Source organism: Pollicipes pollicipes, unplaced genomic scaffold, assembly GCF_011947565.3.
Source record: "Pollicipes pollicipes isolate AB1234 unplaced genomic scaffold, Ppol_2.1 Scaffold_6686;HRSCAF=7923_pilon_pilon_pilon, whole genome shotgun sequence".
Lineage (NCBI taxonomy): Eukaryota > Metazoa > Arthropoda > Thecostraca > Pollicipedomorpha > Pollicipedidae > Pollicipes > Pollicipes pollicipes.
This window is the reverse complement of record NW_023596921.1, coordinates 15,084,048-15,104,731: the sequence shown is the minus strand read 5'-3', so window position 1 is coordinate 15,104,731 and position 20,684 is coordinate 15,084,048. Positions and strand designations below refer to the sequence as shown.

Genomic DNA, 20,684 nt, shown 5'->3' with positions numbered 1-20,684 from the left:
GGGCATGAAGTAGCTCTTGCCCGCCTGCGGGCCGCCTGCGGTCCCAAGAGGCGTACTTCCTGGAAGTGGGCGCGGACGACGCAAGAGGATGGGAGGAATGTTTGACCCTCACCTACTACCGCCGGCGTAGTTTTGGCTGTGATGTCAAAATGACGCCCGGGTCTGCGCGCTATCCGATACCGGTTTGCAACACGTGTAGACGTGGCCATCTCCAGCTGTATTATAAAGAGGTGTGAACAGTTTGCATACGTGCTATTGGGCGTGGAGCAGTTAAAATCCTAAAGCGAGTTTATGCTTTAAAAATGGCCTCAGCCCAGGAAGTTTTATTTTAGCGGCAGATTTTTCCAAAGAATAGTATACCGAAAATTCGGACAGGATCGCTGAGGGCCTCCTTTGTCCTGCAGGACGCGGACACCACTGTTGTTTGACGGTAAACATAAACTGGTCTTCTTATGATAATGAGATGAATGATTGTCGGTATAGCTTTTCTAGCAAATTCATTTTGATGCAAATCATGCACCTTTCTCTTACACGGCAAAGCTATAGAGAATCCTTTCCCTTACGCAATAGGCTAAACGGAGCTGCGTGCTTACATACTACGGGAGAGGAAGTAAGTCCTTAGTTGTGCAAACTGCAAGGAGCCAAATTGCTTCCACAGCAAGTTTGTCAGAGGAATGTGGAATCGCTCGCGACGCCCGAAATACTTCTCCTTTGGATGATGGGACCGAAGACGGATTATTTATGTTTCGGTGGTTAAATAAGAACAGCCAGCGTTATATGTAAGAACCACTTAAGGAATATCAGATTATCCTTTACATTAGCGGATAAATTATCAATGCAGCGACTCACTTCTGCTTACAGCAAATTCTTTATTCACATTCACAGTTTGCTCAACTAATTTCGTATAATCCAACACATAAACTTTTATAGAGGCAACTCAATCTGTACAGTTTAAGGGGGACTGTAAAGAACTCCTCAGACAGAGCATCACTTCGTTTTATACTTTTCACTTATGGTTACATCAGACGCGCTTGATTTGATCAGTAATTTTGACCAGCTTTCTTGAGATCCTTCTGAATATCTCAGGTTTGCTGATGCTTTCTGATCAATACATGTATTGAGGTTTCCAAAGTTATCTGGTGTCCTATTTTCCGAAGGGTTTCACAGCAACAAATTTAAATTTCAAATTTCAAATAAGCTTTGATATCTATCCATAGTGGACTGAGTTTGTCAGGTTAACTCCATTATATTTTACATTTCATTTAACTAAAAATATAAAAAGTAATGGAATCCTTCGAGATTACATCACGTCAAGGTCGCTCATATAAGTCGCGACTGCCTAGTAATACGGCAGTCATCAACTAAACAAATCGCCCCAGCCTATATGTGACCCAGAGAACGGCGAGGGAGGGGAAGGGGTTGACTCCGAGCAACTGCATGCAGGCCTCGGGAGCTGCGGTGTGTCGTCTGGTGGTGGCCGGCTGGTGCATGCAGCCTATAACTCGCGGCAAGTCACGCTGGTGCATACAGCCCATTAGTAACGGCAAGTGGTCGCCAGAGACCGCCCCTGTCGGATGACGCGTTAGTGGAGCTGCCATCGTTTCGGCACGATTGGTTGCCTTTCTAGATATTTTAATCGATGAATGTAAATTGAGAACATTATTTATGAGGGGAGGGGGCCACCCATGACATATAGACTAAACCTGCTGAGGCGATGTACCTCTCAAGAGCGCGAACACTGTCCTTTGCCCCGGCGCAGAAGTTAATCAATTGCAGTGACGACGAGCGCACCCCGGCCTTACAACGACAAACGTCAGGGGCACACGCTGCGTTGCTATGGGAGCTGGGACGGCGGCGCGGCTCGCTCGGCCGTCTGACGGTGCCCCATCCCTCCCCCCCCCCCGTCACTGACCTGCCGACGCGGAACGTCCCGTGACTGCCAATGTGGTGACACCTGTCTGTGTGTGCCGCCAGAGTGATCTGGAGTACATCATGTGGACGGGCGACAACGCGCCCCACGACAGCTGGAAAACGTCCCGTCGCGATGTGCTCAACGCCACGGAGCACGTGACGTCACTGCTGCGTCACCACTTCCCAGGCGTGGCCGTGTTTCCGGTGGTAGGGAACCACGACAGCGCTCCCACCAACTAGTAAGTGCTGTGGCGCTGACTGGAGGCCGACAGGTGTAGAGAATATCGGCCCTAGATTTTTACGGTGACAAGTGTCACCCATGGATGGCAGGCTCGCATCATTCGGGACGAAAATGCTTTTGTGCCAGAGCAGGGCACACGTATCCCACCCAAGCTGTTGGATCATTGTCAAACAAAATTTTGCTTTCTTGTTAACCGAACATGACGGCTTGTAATACATTGCGTGGAATTCAATGCTAGAGCACTGTCACTCTGTGGCAGGGTTACCTCTGGTTAGCTAGCTACAAGTCAACGCCTTTTTTGGCAGCCATACCTGGTTTTGGGACTCTGTACATTTCCAGTATCGCCGGGCTACGCGTGAATCCGCTCTCCCGTCAGGCGCGGCGACGACAGCCGCGGCTCGTTCGTTAAACTTGCACGGGTCTCGGCGAGACTGGCGGACGTTATCAACATTGCTTGGCATGCAGGTTGCACAGTTCCTGTCGCGCCCGGTTCTGACTAATGCTGAAGCCATGCTGCGGGTGACGTAGCTGATGATGATCCCACACACTGAAGCCAGACAGTCATGAGATAAAAAAGTTGCTTAGGCGTGGGCATAATAATGCCGAGCAATACATGTAGGGCGTAGAGCAACAGCCGCTGCGGCCGTAGCCCCAGCACGGCCGGCTGGTCTGTGACGTCATCAGGATACGGTCGTAGAGCAACAGCCGCTGCGGCCATGACATGAGAACGGCCGGCTGCTCTGTTGCGTCATCAGGAGACGGTCGTAGAGCAACACCGGCTGCGGCCGTAGCCCCAGCACGGCCGGCTGGTCTGTGACGTCATCAGGATACGGTCGTAGAGCAACAGCCGCTGCGGCCATGACATCAGAACGGCCGGCTGCTCCGTTGCGTCATCAGGAGACGGTCGTAGAGCAAAAGCCGCTGCAGTCATGGCGTCAGTGCGGCCGGCTGCTCTGTTACGTCATCAGGAGACGGTCGTAGAGCAGCAGCCGCTGCGGCCATGACGTCAGTGCGGCCGGCTGCTCCGTTACGTCGTGAGGAGACATTCGTAAAGCACCAGCCGCTGCGGCCGTAGCCCCAGCAGGGCCGGCTGCTCTGTTAGGCCATCAGGAGACATTCGTAAAGCACCAGCCGCTGCGGCCGTAGCCCCAGCACGGCCGGCTGCTCTGTTAGGCCATCAGGAGACATTCGTAAAGCAGCAGCCGCTGCGGCCGTGGCCTCAGCACGGCCGGCTGGTTTGTGACGTCATCAGGATACGGTCGCGCCACACTCGGCCCGTCTGGCACGGCCTGCACGCGCGGAGGACGTGCCGCTATTGGCGGCCGCTCGGCTGCGACTCACCGCCCCAGGCTCTGCACATCACGGCTTCGCTCCACAGCGACTGGGTGCGATAAGCCGTCTTCCAACTTCGTTACCTCAGGAACGAAGTAAAACTGTGATACAGCAGCAGTTTTAGGCCCAACCGCGCAACGGAAAGGCGCAACAGCATCATCTGTGTCACATTCGCACCTAGGCGTCTGTTAGCAGCGGCATAATGCTGCGACCTAATTACTCACGTTTTTAAAAGGCAATCTGCGATCCTACAGAATCCATGTTAAAGCCGAGCCTTGGTAGGAACTGCCGCACAAAAAGCGAAGGCCTGGCAAATAGAAACACTTCACGTCGGTAATGAGGTAATGGGTACAAAATGCCGCGAAATCTACCCAAAACGTTTTTTTCTCGCGCCGCACTTCTCTTAGCAAGTGAAAACATAAACCTCTTGCTACCAAACGCCTCTAGGTGTCGCATTTTGCTGCCAAACAGAGGGAACCTGCATCGCCCGGGGACATCCGGAGGCCTTTATTGCACGATCACCGATCGACCGCACTGCACTGACCCGTCGTCTTCCCTCGCCAGCTTCCCGCCGCTCGATGTTGAGAAGCACAACTTCAGCATGTCCGGGATGTATCATGACTTCGCTAAGCTGTGGAGGCCGTGGCTACCCACTGCAGCCCGTGAGTGAGAGGTCGCCATCGGTCCAGCTGACCCGCACTGGTCGCGGTGACAGTGCAGCAGCGTCCGTGTCACCGTGACCAAAGCGTTCGTGCCACCGTGACCGTAGAGTCTGTGCCACCGTGACCATAGCAACCGTGACACCGTGACAATAGCAACCGTGACACCGTGACCATAGTATCCGTGACACCGTGGCCGTAGCGTCCGTGACACCGTGGCCGTAGCGTCCGTGACACCGTGGCCGTGGCGTCTATGGCAACACGATCTTAGCGTCTGTGGCCCCTTGACCGTAACGCGCTGCTAACGGTGGACAGGATCAGGTGCAATTCATGTCAGCGTTGGCTTGTGTGGTTCTCGCAATATTTTGACCGCATTCTTTCGTCTGACAACAGTTTCACTGTTCCTTTGGCAATGTCACGCATTATACGATGCATTTAACAGCAGTGAGAGATTGTTGAAGTGTCTCTTGGGTTAGGCTCGAGGCCCGTCGACCATTTACAGCATAAGTTACGTTCTCCACTATAGTTAGGTTCAAGGGCAGGCATCTGCCCGTAATTTCTTGGATAGGACTTGCGAGGCATGTGTTCTCAAAATATATGACTTATTCAGCTTTATCTGACGTATCAAGCTCAGTTTGACCCCCACCCGGCCCCTAAGTGATCTCTGTGTGACCTCCGCCTGACCTCTGACTGATCCTTGTCCGTTGTGTCCGACAGTGAAGACACTGCGCCGGTCCGGGTTCTACTCCGTGCGGGTCCGACCCGGGTTCCGAATCATCGTTCTCAACACAAACGTGGCCTATCGGTATAACATGTGAGTATGCTGAAGGGGCTATTCCGATCCTCATAGCACGAAAGGAAAGCGCACGCTCCGTGCGTTTTGGGCCGGCGATTTTGGTGAACGAGACACGGGCACGACAGACACGAGCTCGGTGCTGGATGCACCGCCATCGGGGATTCTGGTCACCCTGACAAAGCCAAAGGATTGAGGATGAAACAACATCGCATTGCACGATGCCCCTTTGTGGAGACGTCATTTCAAACATGAAGAATGGCGATTATCTACAACCCACTTCTATCCGGACTCAGGACCAGTCCAAGCTACATAAAGAGACGAGTAAAACATCGGTGGGTAACCCAGCCAGCTCCCCACGGGCAGCGAGTCTGTTTCGGTTGCGGTCAAGATCAGGCCATACCATCTATCATTCCTGTTAATTGCCTCTGCTAAGGAGACTGGCTACAATTTGCACGATTCCTTCGACTGAATCGCTTAATTTATTCTCGGAACTCACATTTTCTTTATCCACAAAAGTTCTGAACTACGTGTCAAGTATGAAGTATATGTCCAAGTTAGCCTGGGTCGGTGACATCTTACTATTTCGAAATAAAAGAGGCAATTAGATTTGGATGGGGTGGTGGCAAGGTCAGGTCATGAAGTATAAATAACCAGACGCATTTCGATGCTAGCATACATTTACAAGGTCTAAATCTTTTAATGAGATGGTTGTCTAGAGCCTTCATCCATGCTAAGCATTGCTTTTTGCCTGAGGCCTGACTCCACTATCTGATTATAAAATTTCAAATCAACGTTAGGATATTGAGGGGAAAGCTGTCACGGTCCGCCCTGCCCTCTGACGTCACCGGATCTTACGCGCGGCCGCTGCCTATGGTCGCAGACCATCCCAGTTTGGGCCAAACAACCAGTCCTGGAGCCGCTCGAACCCACCCGCCACGGGCGGGTGAATCAGCAGCCAGCTGGTCTGGCCTAGTAAGCTACTGGGACATGCCTCATGTCACCGAAGTTACAACGAAACACTTCTATTGTGACCCTACACATGTGATGACCTCAAGATGTTAGTTGCGACCCTAAGTCGGCGATGGACTGCTGGGTGGAAAATCGTACAACAAGGGAAGCTATCTATGACTACGGTTAAACTAAGACGTGGTGATAAGACATGCTATTTTGAACACGTGCATGCCCAGCGCGTCCTTTAAGCCCATTTTGTTAGCGCATTATTCAGCAACGAGCTCCGATTTCAATAAAAACGCCTCAAGGAGAACACATAACGTGCTATGTTTTTCAATATCACGGGATCTTCAAAGATTGATACAAGATCAAATAGCTGAGAACTCGATGTCGCTCAAAACGTGTCGGCCGATCAAGAATTTCTAAGCATCAAGATGTTCCTCAGCGCCTAAACTAGCGTTCGTTGAAAAGTTCTAGCCTCTGAAGGTGTTCAGGGTATCCAAGAGGTACCCTGATACCCTGGTACCCGGGTACCCTGGTACAAAAGGTAGGTAAGGATATCCAAATTATCCCTAAAATCCAAGAATACTCATTTGCATCCGAAAGTAACCAGCCGATTTTGGATTTTTAAGCAAATCATTATCTTCTTCAGCATATACTTAAGCGGCAGTCAAAAAATCTTGAACCTTTCAAAATCAAGCTTCGGGGTCAAATGAAAGGCCAGTTTAACAGGGACTCTAATTAATGCAAACGCTGGCGATTGTCGCCTTGTGTTGACATCAGCACCGCCAGCCCAACTGCCTGTCGTCAGATACTGACGTGCGCCTTCCTGACCCCAGGTGGGTGCTGCTGACTGCACGCACCGACCCGCACCACCAGCTCAAATGGCTGGCCGGAGTCCTGCGCTCGGCCAGGTCCAGCGGGGAGCGGTGTCACGTGATAGGTCACGTGTCGCCCGCCGACCCAGACATTCTGCCCGCCTGGAGCCACCTGTACCACGAGATCATCAGAAGGTGAGCGCTGTCCGACCCATTTGCCGGTGCCACAGAGAGTGTGATCCGCTGGCCGCATCAGTTACTGCACCACATCGTCAGGGAAGGATAACCGGCTAAAGGTGACCGTCCAACGTCCACTGGTGGACGGTCATATGTGACGGACACCAGCTAAAGGTGACCGTCCACACGGCACGAGGCGTCTCGAAGCAAACGCTTTGACGTGAGACTCCTGGGGAACGGCGGCCGGCTAAAGGTGACCGTCCACGCGGCACGAGGCGTCTCGAAGCAAGCTTTGACTGGAGACTTTTATGTGGACATTGCTTCTGTAGATGTTCCCTTCAGATGGCTCTATTATGAATGGCGCATACAGCGTAAACGTTGAAGTGACAGCCTCTCGCTTAGGTGTTTACGTTGGGCTTGTGTTGCATGCAGATAGAGCAAACGATAGTCATGGGAGCTTTCGATAATTTCGATTGGTGTTTAGTGGCTCGCACTATAATGACGGCGTCTTTGCATCCTTTTCCAGTTACCAAGATGTGGTGACAGCGCAATTCTTCTCACATACGCACCTGAACGAGATCCAAGTGTACAAAGACCACAAAGACAGACCATTTTCAGTATCGTATGTGTCTCCATCTCTGACGCCGTGGAAAAATGTCAACCCAGGCTATCGGATATACACGATAGATGGCGCCAGAGGAAACCATTCCAGCTGGGTACGTCAATCCGTTAGTTATATATGTCCCCGTCATTGTGTGCTCTAAGTGATGCACTTCGGAAGATCGGCTAGGTGTTTGCATTTTGAATAATCTACCTGCTATGCATTAGTTCGTTATCAATAACAACATATTTTGTCTTACTCTTGACAGGAGCCACCGCTTCGTGTTCGGTGCAGCGTGGCGTACTTTACAGCTGGGTTAGCCACGTGAAGTCAATAGCTGGTTGTAAATCAGGCACTAATATTCAAATCGGACCAAAAAATTAACAGCCAATAGATTGGCCGAGCAAATGACCGCCGCCTCTGAAACGCCAAGTAGTTACTTTTTGTGTATTTGTTCTGAAAACACTTCCCATTAACTATGACGCCTATCATTGGCCACTAGTTAGTGGTTCATCGACTACGAGCATGCCACCCCAGACCACCACGAGGCGGCTAGGGGAGTCCACTCATCGCAGTACGGAGCCGCTCACTGCGCCGCGATGACTCGAACCCACGCGGGCAGGAGGTGGTGGACTACGAAAGGTGGACGGCCGACCTGGCCGATGCCAACCGGGAGCCGGCGGAAGGTCCACGGTGGCGGCGCCAGGCGTCGGCAGCCCGCCGCTACCGTCTGCAGAACCTCTCGCCCCGCCGCTGGAGCCGCATGGTCAACAAGATGCTGCTCACTGGCAAGATGTTCAACAGATACCACAGGTGCGCGGCCAGCGCCGGCAGATACCACAGATACCACAGATACCACATACACCACATATACCACAGGGGTGCAGCCAGTGCCGACAGATACCACAGATACCACGGATACCGCAGGGGTGCGACCAGTGCCAGCAGATACCACAGATACCACAGGGGTGTGGCCAGCGCCGACAGATACCACAGATACCACAGATACCACATATACTACAGGGGTGCGGCCAGCGCCGGCAGATACCACAGATACCACAGATACCACAGGGGTGCGGCCAGTGCCGGCAGATACCACAGATACCACAGGGGTGCGGCCAGTGCCGACAGATACCACAGATACCACAGATACCACATATACCACAGGGGTGCGGCCAGCGCCGGCAGATGCCACAGATGCCACAGACACCACAGGGGTGCGGCCAGCGCCGGCAGATACCACAGATACCAAAGATACCACAGGGGTGCGGCCAGTGCCGGCAGATACCACAGATACCACAGGGGTGCGGCCAGCGCCGACAGATACCACATATACCACAGATACCACATATACCACAGGGGTGCGGCCAGCGCCGGCAGATGCCACAGATACCACAGACACCACAGGGGTGCGGCCAGCGCCGGCAGATACCACAGATACCACAGATACCACAGGGGTGCGGCCAGTGCCGGCAGATACCATAGGTACCACAGGGGTGCGGCCAGTGCCGGCAGATACCACAGATACCACATGGGTGCGGCCAGTGCCGGCAGATACCACAGATACCACAGGGGTGCGGGCAGTGCCGGCAGATACCACAGATACCACAGGGGTGCGGCCAGCGCCGACAGATACCACAGATACCACAGGGGTGCGGCCAGTGCCGACAGATACCACAGATACCACAGGGGTGCGGCCAGCGCCGACAGATACCACAGATACCACAGGGGTGCGGCCAGTGCCGACAGGTACGATAGATACCACAGGGGTGCGGCCAGTGCCGGCAGATACCACAGATACCACAGGGGTGCGGCCAGCACCGGAGTGGCCGCCGCGTAACACAGGCATGAGAGCAGGCAAGGGGTGGACAGCACGTGCTATAGGCTTGGGAGGGTCAGTGGATACCAGACATCGGAGGGGATGTTAGCTCCCAATACAGGATAGATACAGTCTCTTTCAGAGATCGCCAGAGGTCTTCTCTAATGCAAGAGAAGATACACGAGCGGGGAAATTGTTTCTGCGGACCCAGCACAGGCGCAGCGAATGGGGGAGGGGGGCCTTACGCCCGCCTTTTTTTGCAATAGATGGGTCTTTGCAAAAAGTAAAAAGCGTAGGCGTGATGCCTTCTCACTGGTCTCCACCCCCGTTATATAGTCCTGGTTACGTCCCTGGAAACGAGAGACTGCAACTTCACAACTATCAACTATGACACCTGTAGAATGGAGGCAAATTGGCCGGCAAGTGTCACCACCGAAAGAACGGGGCCAGAGGTTCAATCAGACACTACGTGTAGAGCTTGCCGTTCCACGCTGGCCGGCTGAAAACACAGGTGCAGGTTCATCCTTTATAGTTAAACGGGCGCCAAATATCGGTCCCAGTGTCATGATGTCCAGCTCATACCCAGCAGCGAGCCCCGGGACGAAATGGCTTAGCTGATGCCGCAGTCGGTGCTGCCGCCACCCTGCCGTCTGAACGTGCTCTCTCTCTCTGGGTGGCGGCGGCGCCTGGCGGTGGCGGCGGCACGCGACGTGTGACGCACCGTTGCTGTGCCGCAGGGACCAGAGCGGGGCTGCTCGTGTGCGGGGTCCCTGCGACATCGCCTGTCGTCTGCGCACCGTCTGCGGCATGGTCACCACCGACCGCACCAGCACGCTGCACTGCGACATCGTCCGCCTGCTCCACCGGATGGGCACGGCCGTCGGTCTCAGCTGAGCGCCGACTGCCGGCCGTCTTCTACCGACTGGACACTGACCTACCGGCCGTCTCGCGCCGCCTGGACACTGACCACCGGCCGTCTCGCGCCGCCTGGACACTGACCACCGGCTGTCTCGCGCCGCCTGGACACTGACCACCGGCCGTCTCGATGACTGGATGCTGGCCGTCAGTCGCGGGCTGTTGGGCGCAGGCGCGGGACATGCCCTCGGCGCGCTGTCCACCGTCAGAACCGGCGGTGTTCCGTTGGACCGGCGATGCCGAATGGACTGACCGATGCTGCGTGGTGGCTGCTCACAGTGTTCAACCTGAAGGACGTAGATCCACCAATATGCTGTGTTGTGCTAGTTACAGTCGCAGCGAGCGGCGTAGGCGCCTGTCGGCTCAGGGGACGCCACCGAGAGCCGTGTGGCCGCCTGCCGGCTCGTGGGGCGCCGCCACGAACCCCGTGAATGTCTGTGGGCTCAAGGGACGTCTTCCCCATCTCCAGCCGCCACCTCTTGCTTTCCAATGGTCCTCTGAAATCTTGACTTCACTCTTGTCCCCATGCATGCAGGACCAGTGCATGATACGATCACCAGACTAGTGGCTCAGCATCAATGTTACGCGTTGCGGATCTGTGGGCGGAAGCCTCCTCTACATCAGCTTCAATATCCACTGTGATGTGTTTGTTGTGTTGGAGGATGCTTCCTAAAATCACGTGTGTCTCCTTCTAGAAGGAATGCAGTTGTTAATTTTCATGTACCAATGTGATTCATTTTACGCGGGATGGCTCTTATACCCCGCCGATACACCGCGATTTTCAGTCGAGGGCACCGACCGCTTGCAGTGTTGGCAGAGGAGTCCCTGCCGCTCGCGGACGGGGTTTGAAGCGACTGAGACTGGGACCGCGCGATCGTCGTGCATGGCGTGTTGCCTGAAGGGCTCGGCGCACGTCCCATGTCACCATGCTGAAAACCAAACAATGTGTTGCACAATAAAGGCCAAGAACGGGCGCCGAGGCGATACCGGGCTATGTCGGCCGATATCAGAGTGTGGCGTTGCCGACGGACATAATTCATGGGACGTGTCCTCGGCCTCGCAACAAGCTGCTCAGCGTGGAGCCTCGTGTCTCTGGGGCAGGAGGCAGTTGCCTTGGCTAACAACATTGATCAGAGTGCGTCCCCGTCCACAGCAAGGCCGAGGGCCAGCTCGCATGGCCTGAGCATCCAAATGCCAATCAGAAGGCATCTTGCATTGCTCAAGCTTCTGAAACAGTGAAGGGCACGCTTTGTTAGCCCGGCCAAAGTGCCTGACAGTGGTCCCTGTGTCTGCAGTGAGCCCCAATTCGGCCATAGTCATATTCGCTGAAAAGGGCCCGAGATGGGTCCTCGAATGTCAAAGGGCTTCTTGCAATGGTCGGGGCCCTTTTAACAATGAAAGGAGATATGAGAAATGAAGATGCAACGGTTCAAATTTACAATATGACAGTGTAAGGCCCTGTGTCAGCCAGCCACAGACCGAAATACCGAGCGAGGGGCCCTCTGCATCGGCCGATAAGCACAACTGGTGTCTCGGTACCAATTATTGGACTCCCTGTGCCAGTAAGGGATCTGTTTATATGAATAGGAGCCCCTGTATAGATCCGTACCATATGTCTCGGTCAGAGGGCTTGACGCAGTAGGGAGCGAACCGGTGTATGATGTGCCCCTCCGAGGCTCTCCGTCCCGACCACCGGGCAACTGTCCCCGTATCACCAGAATGGCAGCCGGTAGGGAACCTAGGATGGGATGGTACAATCTTGTGGCAACGATATTATTTTCCAAGCGCTATCGGCCGGCAACATAAATCTTGCATCGGCTGATATGACCTGTTTTGTTCAAATCATTTCTTGACGGCACAAAGCTAATGTCGGCGGCAGTTTGCACAGATACAGCTTCCATTGTGAAATACCTCTGATTGTGCGTGGCAGATGCAACCTTCCGTAACGATGTTATCGTGGGGGCGATATCGGCCCGCGAAGTAAAACTCGCATAAATAGACATCATCTTTTTTGTTGAAATCACCGTTGACAGCGCAGGACTACCAGCTGCTGGCCGTCACGCACCGACATGGAAAAATGCTTGCAAGGAAAGCAGGGGGATGCGACTGAGTGCATTTGATAGTGCTGGTATAGAGTTATCACCTGCTAATACACCACGCTCGTCACATTTTGAGTTTGATTTTTCTGGGTTGACTTCGATGCCGTATTGCCTAGTGCTGGCGGGCCGGCGCAAGCAGTGGTTTGCCTCATACCGTGTCCAATGTGTCATGCTTTTACTTGCGCGCGGAAGGCGTAGCCTTGCCATGACGACATTATTGTGGGTTTACGATCGGCCGGCAATGGAAATCTCGCATTGGTAGTCCTGACCTGCTTTGTCAAAATGCTCCCTTGACACAGAGCTAATCGCGGCCGGTCACAATGATGGATGTGACATCCGCTGACACCCCCTAAAATGACGTAAGAAGATGTAAAGGCACGACGTCTCGATGCAAGGGTGGAGTGGATACAATGGTGAGATAGCTCAACGCGATGGTGCATGACCCCCACATGCAAAGGAATCTTTCGGCCAGTTGCTTATAGAATGGCTTATTGCGAAACACGTGAACTTTAACAGTGGAAACACCGAACAGCATTTATTACCGAACGGTGTTTATAAGTCGACTGGGGCTAGAGTACATTAGGGTATGAAAGCCTAAGAGTATAAAAGCCTGTGAGCCTTAGAGCATCCAGTGGTTACGAGACTGCGACGGTGGTTGAGCCCGGCGGGGTTTTTAAGTGCAGCATTTACTGTAGGCCATTGGCCGTCCAAATTTGTCCCTTTAAACGCGTAATTTCCAAAGCAAGTGCATCTAAAGTAAACGACAAGGGCGGGGTTGTCTAACACATCTCCACTATCGCGCTCACGCCTGAGACCGTCAGAGTGTGCTATCGAAGCCCGCCGTCGACAAGGATGTGCACCGCGCCAACACATGACGCTTTCCCAGCGCGACGGCCTCCGGGGAGCCGTCGTCGGCCATTCGAGCCGAGCATCTGCCAGCCGCGCCTCGCAGGCCAGCACGTCCGTCGGCCATGGCACACAACGGCGGTAAGGCCTCTTCCCTGTGTGTCTGCCATCATCCAGCGTTGGGGGTCAGGTTGAGAACAGCCTGCAGAGCAGGGGTTTAGTTCTCCGTTCAGTTGGAAGGGGAAAAGTGGTAGGCAGTCTACCAAACTTGGGCGCTCTCTACAACTTTGAGAAGACAGTGGACCAAGTGAAAAGTGAGAGTGAAGAAGTGCGTTTTTTAGGGCATTTTAAGGGCAGGTTGCGTCATTTTTCACCGCCTCACCGCTCCGCCAGCTAATTTTGCGAGACTTCGCGCCTGCCGCAAGCACAGTTTTTCTACCAACAGACCAGTCCCCTGTTAGCGTTGAACATGCAAGGGATGAATCGAGAGGTGGGTAGATAACTAATCATTCAACACATGTAATCGATTCACTTACCATGGTTCTATCAGCCTCACAGTAAATTCAAATTGTTGATGAGAATTGACTTGTTGAATACGAGAGACTATCAAATATCATTTATAATTGCGCCCGGATTTTGGGATGCACTCTCATGACAGGCCAAATCATGGTCAAAAAGGACATGAGAGAATCAGAGAAGGTGTGCATGCGCCTGCAAATTGCACAGTTCATAATCCAACTTGCTACCAAAGACGAATAGATCCGCTGGACGACTCCGTGGTAGATCCAGAGGGGCGAGAGCTTTGGCCATGCAAACTTTCCTTAGACCCCTGTAGGCTCCGAAGAGGCCAGTAACCGGCCGAACGGAAGCAGTTATAAACACACGACGCAACAAAATCGGATGTCTTCTTGCCTCCAGACGACCAAGAACGGTCGGGAGCGATCGTGGAGCTTCATGAGCGAAAATAATTCTTCTTCGCTGCTTGAGGGGGAAATGATTGAGGTGATGTTAAGGCCTATCACGCTGCCCAGAGATCCCACGCTGATCCTGGAAGCCCTATACATCCACTACTGGCTTTACCTGCTTGCGATCTCTATCGCGATCCACGCTGCCTAAATTTATTGGTGTTTGATCAGGGGCACGACGCTGTTGTCGGGACCCTATATGCTTACTTGTCAGGGAGTTTTGATCGGTCAAGAGTCCTGCACGGATTCTTCCCATTTGCCCGAGATGCTTTTTACGCCATAGCGGGGCCCCATATGTTAACCTGCCGTTGCACTCTCGGTTCCTCCGGGGGGCCCTTCACATTAGTCTCAGGTTCTTTGTAGAGGTGTCGATGGGTATCTCAATTTTTGGAATTCCAAAAATTTCTGAAGCCCGATTTGGACATTGAACAGACAGCGGCAAAAATCCTTGTGTTTTTGGATAGCCGACATCATGTTGCCGTTTTGCAGATGGTATGCATCTGAACTTGCTGGGTGTTTTCAAAATACTTTTGTTCTGGAACATAACAAGTTGTTAATAACGCGCCTGAACACACTATAACGCCCACACTAGAAACTTCTCCTTTTTGAAACAAGAGGTAAAAAAGTTTGATAGTGAAGTGCATCAATAGAAAGAGCATTGCTGTTCATGTCTTTAGGAGATCCCGCGACACTCTCTACTTACCGAGTTACAGTTCGTTACCACCCATCATTCGACCAAGTTGCCGCCGTCGCACTTAATGAAAGTTAAGCTGAGCGAACATCGATGTGAATTGTGAATTGTGGATGCTTCACGAAAGCTTGCACCCGCGCCTGTCATACACATTTCTTATCCGAAACCAATCTCTTTCCCTTCACTCGATTCGAGGAAGGGAATGCAACGACCCGGGGAGTGACTGGGGTTATTGGTTGAGTGTAGTAGCTATTTGATACTCGAAAAGGAAATTCTCAATTAGCCTATCTTTTGCATCCTTTTTGGACGGACAGCTGGTCCCTCCTGGGATTTGGGATTGGGCAATGGAACTTAAAAAAACGGCACCTCTGGTTTTTTCCTCACTTGTTCGGAGGCCCCTGCCCTGTTCACGGGACCCCTTATAAGTTAACGTACTGAGGCACTCCCCGACCCTCAGGCACCCTCCACAATGGTCTAGGAATATTTGCGGAGGCCCCTTCACTTTTGACGGGGCCCTTTCTGTCAACCTGCCCGGACACTCTTGATCGCATAGGGCCCGTCCCAATCGTCTTGGACACTTTACATTCGCTCGGAGGACCTACGCCGTTATCAGGGGCCGTTTACGTTCATCTGCCGAGGTCCTTTCGATCGCCTAAGGGCATCCATTCTTTGGGTTCTTCCTGTTTACTCGAAGGAGCCTGCGCTCTGGCCAGAGCCCTATATGTTAACCTTATGGGGCACTCCTGATCCCCCAGCGCCTGGGCTTTGCCACTTCGTCGTAGGGCCTACACCGTCGAAGGAACGTAAATGTTATTCGGCTAGGGCTCTCTCCGCCGCTCCGGGGCCTACCACATTGGTCGTGGGCTCTTCTGGGGCTGTCAAAACACCTCTGTTGCCAACGAAAGCCGCACATTAGCTTGCGAATGCCAGAGTGTTTCGCGTGCTCGTGTGTCCTGGCCTGACTAAATTAGTGACATGTGCACAAGCACGATATCTCCACAATGACGGTTTTCCTTGGTGTTTTAGTCGTCGAGAAGCAGTCAGAGGTGCTTCGATGAATTTTTGCACGCAATTCTATGATATTATTTTGCGCGCCGCCGACATTCAGTGTGTAGTTTTCGTTGGGTATTCAAGAAGCAACGATCATTATGCTCGTGCAAACGTTCTTAACACCATTCGAAACTGGAATGATCACGGATGACCACTTCTTAGCATGTTTTGGAACTGGAAACTGGGTGACTGTATTCCACCCTGAAAGCAAGCATCGTGCTTGATTCCAAAAGCATTTAGCAACCAACTTCAGCTCATTTCGAGGTGTCTTCTCCAAAACGCTTGACCTTAAAATGACTCAATCCACCATGATCTGGAGAAAATGGACGCCCCCATTTAGGTACAGACATACGTACCACGAATAGTGCTTTGGAACTGCGCACAGGAAGATGATCTCCCGTATACAGGATAACCCATCTAATGGCTGAAGTTTAAGGTTTTTTTTTAAAAAGGTCCCGATCTCGATGGGTTGGGGGGAGGGGGCGCAATGTTACGTGCCTCCCCTTGACGAATCCTGGATTTGTCATCGGGACCACTACATTTGCCGTGGTCATTACCTGTCCCTCAAATCGTAGCCTCTGCTCTTAAGAAAATGTGCACACGCATGCTCTTTACGCCTTCGAGGGGTGCTTAGGCTATTGTTTCAAGCCAAGCTTCAGTCGAAAGCACCCACCGCATGACCAACAGGATACCCGCTACGATTTCAAATAACATTGGGTTTAAGCAGTGTTTTGCTATCCTTGGATCATCGGTACACACCGCTATGATCCGGCTGTGATGAGTAACGCGATCTGTTGGGAGAGCTCCGATATCTCTCATCGGTAATCATTGCGGCGGATACTGTCTGAATAAGGCTTCATCGAGTTCTAGGGTGGCGACAGGTTTGACATTGCTTTCCTCTGTGTTGCAAAAACGATTCTAGCTTGGTTAATGTATGTTCCACTAGGTTCACAATTTATATTTACAGAAACGCAATGCCGAGTAGATTTAAGCCGACGCCATGTATTCATAAATGACTGGATGTGAAATTTGTGCGAGGACATTATCTTGTCTTGGCTGCCGACAGGTGGCAGGTCGGTCTTGCTGGTCCTGGCCTTAGGTCTGCTGGCGTCAACCCACTGCTGGCCTCTGAAAACGTTTGAGCTCGAGCTCGAGCCTCCGACAGAATGTCCAGAAGGCTGGCTCCGCTTCGGCCCTCACTGCCTTCTCCTGGCTGAGGACCGCTTGGGATGGGAGGCTGCTCGGACTCACTGCGACAAGCTGCAGCCGGGCTCGCATCTGGCATCCATCCCAGACCCATTCCAGGTCAGCAATCAGCACGACAGTGCTATGCTTAAGCTGATGCTTCATGGCAACATTGTGTGTCAAATGTTTGAATTATACGTCCTGCGCTCAAATTCCGTCTCATGAGCTGAACGCATAAAATGGAAACTCCACACGTTCATGCGCCAGATCGCACGATTGTCAGCCAGTGCAAAATGCTTTTTCAAGTCGATTCGCAACACTAACAATAAGTACTTTTACCGACAGATGGCAGGCATGCTGACCAAGGTGCGGCGAGCCGGCGAGGATTCTGTCTGGATCGGGCTGTCGGCTCAGCCCTCCGAAGACGGTCAGCTGATCTGGGGCTGGTCTGACGGCAGTCCACTCACCTTCGAGCATTGGGAGGAAGACTCAGCAACCGTTGGGGGCCCGGGAGCGACCAACGGGGTCAGGGTAGCGACCGCTGGCACCAGCGGACGCCAGTGCGCTCTTCTCGCCACACGTCAGAGGAGGTGGCGCCCGGCATCCTGCGCAATAGAGCGACGCTTCTTCTGCAGCCTTAGGCTGGAGGACCAAGAATGAAGGCTAGCTGTCCCACGCAAAGCTGACGGGGTATTCGCTCCTGATATTGTCTGTTACCAGTGACACCACTCTGCCGGCCGTGTCCCCAGTGACACCGCCCCGCCGGTCCGTATCACTAGCGGCACCGCTCCATCGGTCTGTGTCACTAGTGACACCGCTTCGCCGGCCCGTATCAGCAGTGACACCGACCCGCCAGCTTGTGTCACCAATGACACCGATCCGCCGCCTCGTGTCACCAGTGGCACCGCTCCGCCGGTCCGTGTCACCAGTGACACCGCTCCACCAGCTCGTGCCACCAGTAACACCGCTTCCCCGGTCCGTATCACCAGTGATACCGCTCCACCAGCTCGTGTCACCAGCGACACCGCTTCCTCGGTCCGTATCACCAGGGATACCGCCCCACCATCTCGTGTCACCAGCGAGTCTCCTTCACCGAGCGCTTGGTCTTCTGATCGCCGCATCACCAGCGCGGAGTCACCAGTAGCACCACTCGGTGAAAGCAGTGTGACACCGCTCCGGTCCGGTGGTGTCACCAGGGACATGGGACCGAACGCTCGCAGCCAGGGGTGCACCACTGCAGATCGACCGGACCACCGCGCTCTCGACCCTTACATTCTATCATTTTGTCGTGGCCTTTTACTTAAGCATTAGCGCCCAAAATCAACCGATAAAATTTCAGTCAATCCGATCCATATTTTTAGAATTACATCCCTTGGGATATTTGGTAGTCACGGTATGTCGTTGCTTACGACGCCGTTTCACTGTACCAGCAGAAGGAGCGAAATGCACTTGCCTATCATTATATTCGTTTAGTCCGATTGTGCAAGATAATTGTCTAAGGATGTAGTGAAATATAATAAAAGTAATAATGCCATGATGATTTTCGCTGTTTTTGATTCTCACCTTGCCAACATTTTAAACTCGCGAGCTCACGGATTTGGGTTGCGTGACGTCACTTTACACCATACAAGCGAATTAATCACCTCCTTTGATGCCGAAATTACACTCGAAAATTACCTTTAACCTGCAAAAGGGTGACAGGCAAAACTGTCCACAGATGTTTTAATACACAGCTGTGCCGCCCAAGCAGTCAGTCAGTTAAGCGAAGGCATGGGTAAGATAATTCGGTTTTAGTGCAAGATGGCTTATATATATATATATATATATATATATATATATATATATATATATATATGCACATAATTCTGGCAGAAACCTGGGTATAAAAGACAGTATGCAGCGTAGTGCCGTGCGCACAGATATTCAAAATGAAGGGATTGACCCTTTGCTGCAAGTGCATTGTACCTGAGCTGAGCAAATGGCTTAAGCGTGTTCACAACGCGCCCGGGTGGCTGACTGAATACCCTTCGCTCGGGTGGAGGGTCAATTTGACCTCCTGAGATCTCGGAAACCAAGATAGCCAGAGACACTAAGCTCACAATGTGGATTGATCTGTACGTGAACTCACTTAGGTCCAAATTTGAAGTTTCTAGGGAGGATCTTTGGGTCAAATAAAATCAAACAAGTTCAATCTTCAGATTGGTGTCCAAGTGCCCCTAGAACTTCTCAATCAACCACCGTGAAGCTAGATACTTGTTCTAGCCACAAGGTCGATGAGGTAGTGACCTCTTCTGATCTTAATAAGGTCAAGTTGCCAAAACGCCTACGCGATTGCTACTATTTTGCTATTAAAATAAGCGTCAGGGATTACACTAGACGGTATGTCACTAAAACAAAATGTTGGTCTGAGTCATTTTAGGTCAGTGACCTACTCTGACCTTAAAGATGTCCATGGAACATGCCTGTTACAGTCCCTGTCATTAATAAATGCGAAATGAGCTATAATATATTATAGCTATTATATAGCTATTATACAGTTATAATATATAGAAAACTACCCGGTATAGCCATGCTCTCGAGTAAAAGCGCAGATTGTTTTTGACTTCGTTCTTACCTCCATACCTGACTCTATATCAATGGGATCGGTTGTAATTTTAATCAACTTTGTTTGTTATCTAACAAATTACTTCAGACATGTATGGCTTCGTCTAACACTGTTTTCGCATAATGATGAACGACTCCCAAGAGATGCCCTTCGCTGACAGCCATGGCCTGACTTCGACCTGCCGCAGGTTAGCGACCTTGCAAGGTACATCTAATTTTTCACATCAAAGTATCCGCTTTCCAGTTCTCCACAGCTATGAAAGTTTGGTGTGGCTACGTCACGCTGTATGGAAATCATTCCAGGAAAACTTGCGGGGGTCAATTTGGTCTCTCACCCGAGCGCGTGTTAATGTATAATGCATGTTTCTTTAAACGATTTATAGCGGGTTTTAATCTACTATCTATATACATCAACCTACTATCAACCTATAGCGGGTTTCTTATCAGTTATTGGCGACAAGAGTTCAGTGACAGACATGACACGAAACTTTAAGCGCCTTCACTGCCCCGATAATAAAGCCATGCGTGCGGCATCTTGGTTTGTTTCACATTGGACGCACATGAGCCATTATAGTCACACGTACCTGCCTCGACGGTCTCCATGAAGTTGAGACATGTGTCTCTCCACTGAAAACGCAACAACGTCCGAAAGGCGGTATAGAACATTGGCGAGATTACAGGCACGGAGAAGCTCCAGCTCATACTTTGCACACTGACATGTCTATCCCTCCTCCTTAGAGCTATGGTACAGCCATCGTATTTACGGACCAAACACATGCATAATCTGATTGTCCCACCCTCGCAGCTGAAATGAGTGTTTTTGCAAGGCTTGGCTATGTTCTCAGTGTTAGCCGTGCTAACGAGGACAAGAGGCACAGACGACCGGGAATCCTTGATAGCAAAGCGTCTGGAATATAGAGGTGATCTATATTTTTTCCAAAAGGCCTTCTCGCTCCAAGGCACATTCGCAAAGTTTACAGTTGTAATATTAAGACTCTTCGCAAAATTTTGACGAACCGTCATA

General features: G+C 51.9%; 1 protein-coding gene and 1 long non-coding RNA gene across 2 annotated transcripts; both read left to right on the top strand.

The window, feature by feature from the left end:
- Window positions 1-1,953: 1,953 nt before the first annotated feature.
- On the top strand, window positions 1,954-11,229 carry LOC119107690 (sphingomyelin phosphodiesterase). The gene is made up of 7 exons (XM_037231222.1): window positions 1,954-2,150; window positions 4,049-4,146; window positions 4,861-4,957; window positions 6,730-6,903; window positions 7,412-7,601; window positions 8,109-8,299; window positions 10,043-11,229. The coding sequence occupies exons 1-7, from the start codon at window positions 1,993-1,995 to the stop codon at window positions 10,197-10,199; spliced, it is 1,065 nt and encodes a 354-aa protein (XP_037087117.1). The 5' UTR covers window positions 1,954-1,992; the 3' UTR covers window positions 10,200-11,229.
- A 2,020-nt stretch (window positions 11,230-13,249) lies between these two features.
- Window positions 13,250-17,477, top strand: LOC119108685 (uncharacterized). Its single transcript, XR_005095330.1, has 3 exons — window positions 13,250-13,306; window positions 16,938-17,176; window positions 17,402-17,477. It is a non-coding gene; the product is annotated as an uncharacterized LOC119108685 (long non-coding RNA).
- The last annotated feature ends 3,207 nt before the right edge of the window (window positions 17,478-20,684 follow it).

Excerpts from the sequence above, each read along its gene's own strand:
- LOC119107690 (XM_037231222.1), top strand. The coding sequence starts at position 1,993 with ATGTGGACGGGCGACAACGCGCCCCACGACAGCTGGAAAACGTCCCGT. Across the intron at positions 2,151-4,048 it reads GACAGCGCTCCCACCAACTA|CTTCCCGCCGCTCGATGTTG; the intron begins GTAAGTGCTGTG and ends TTCCCTCGCCAG. Across the intron at positions 8,300-10,042 it reads ATGTTCAACAGATACCACAG|GGACCAGAGCGGGGCTGCTC; the intron begins GTGCGCGGCCAG and ends GCTGTGCCGCAG.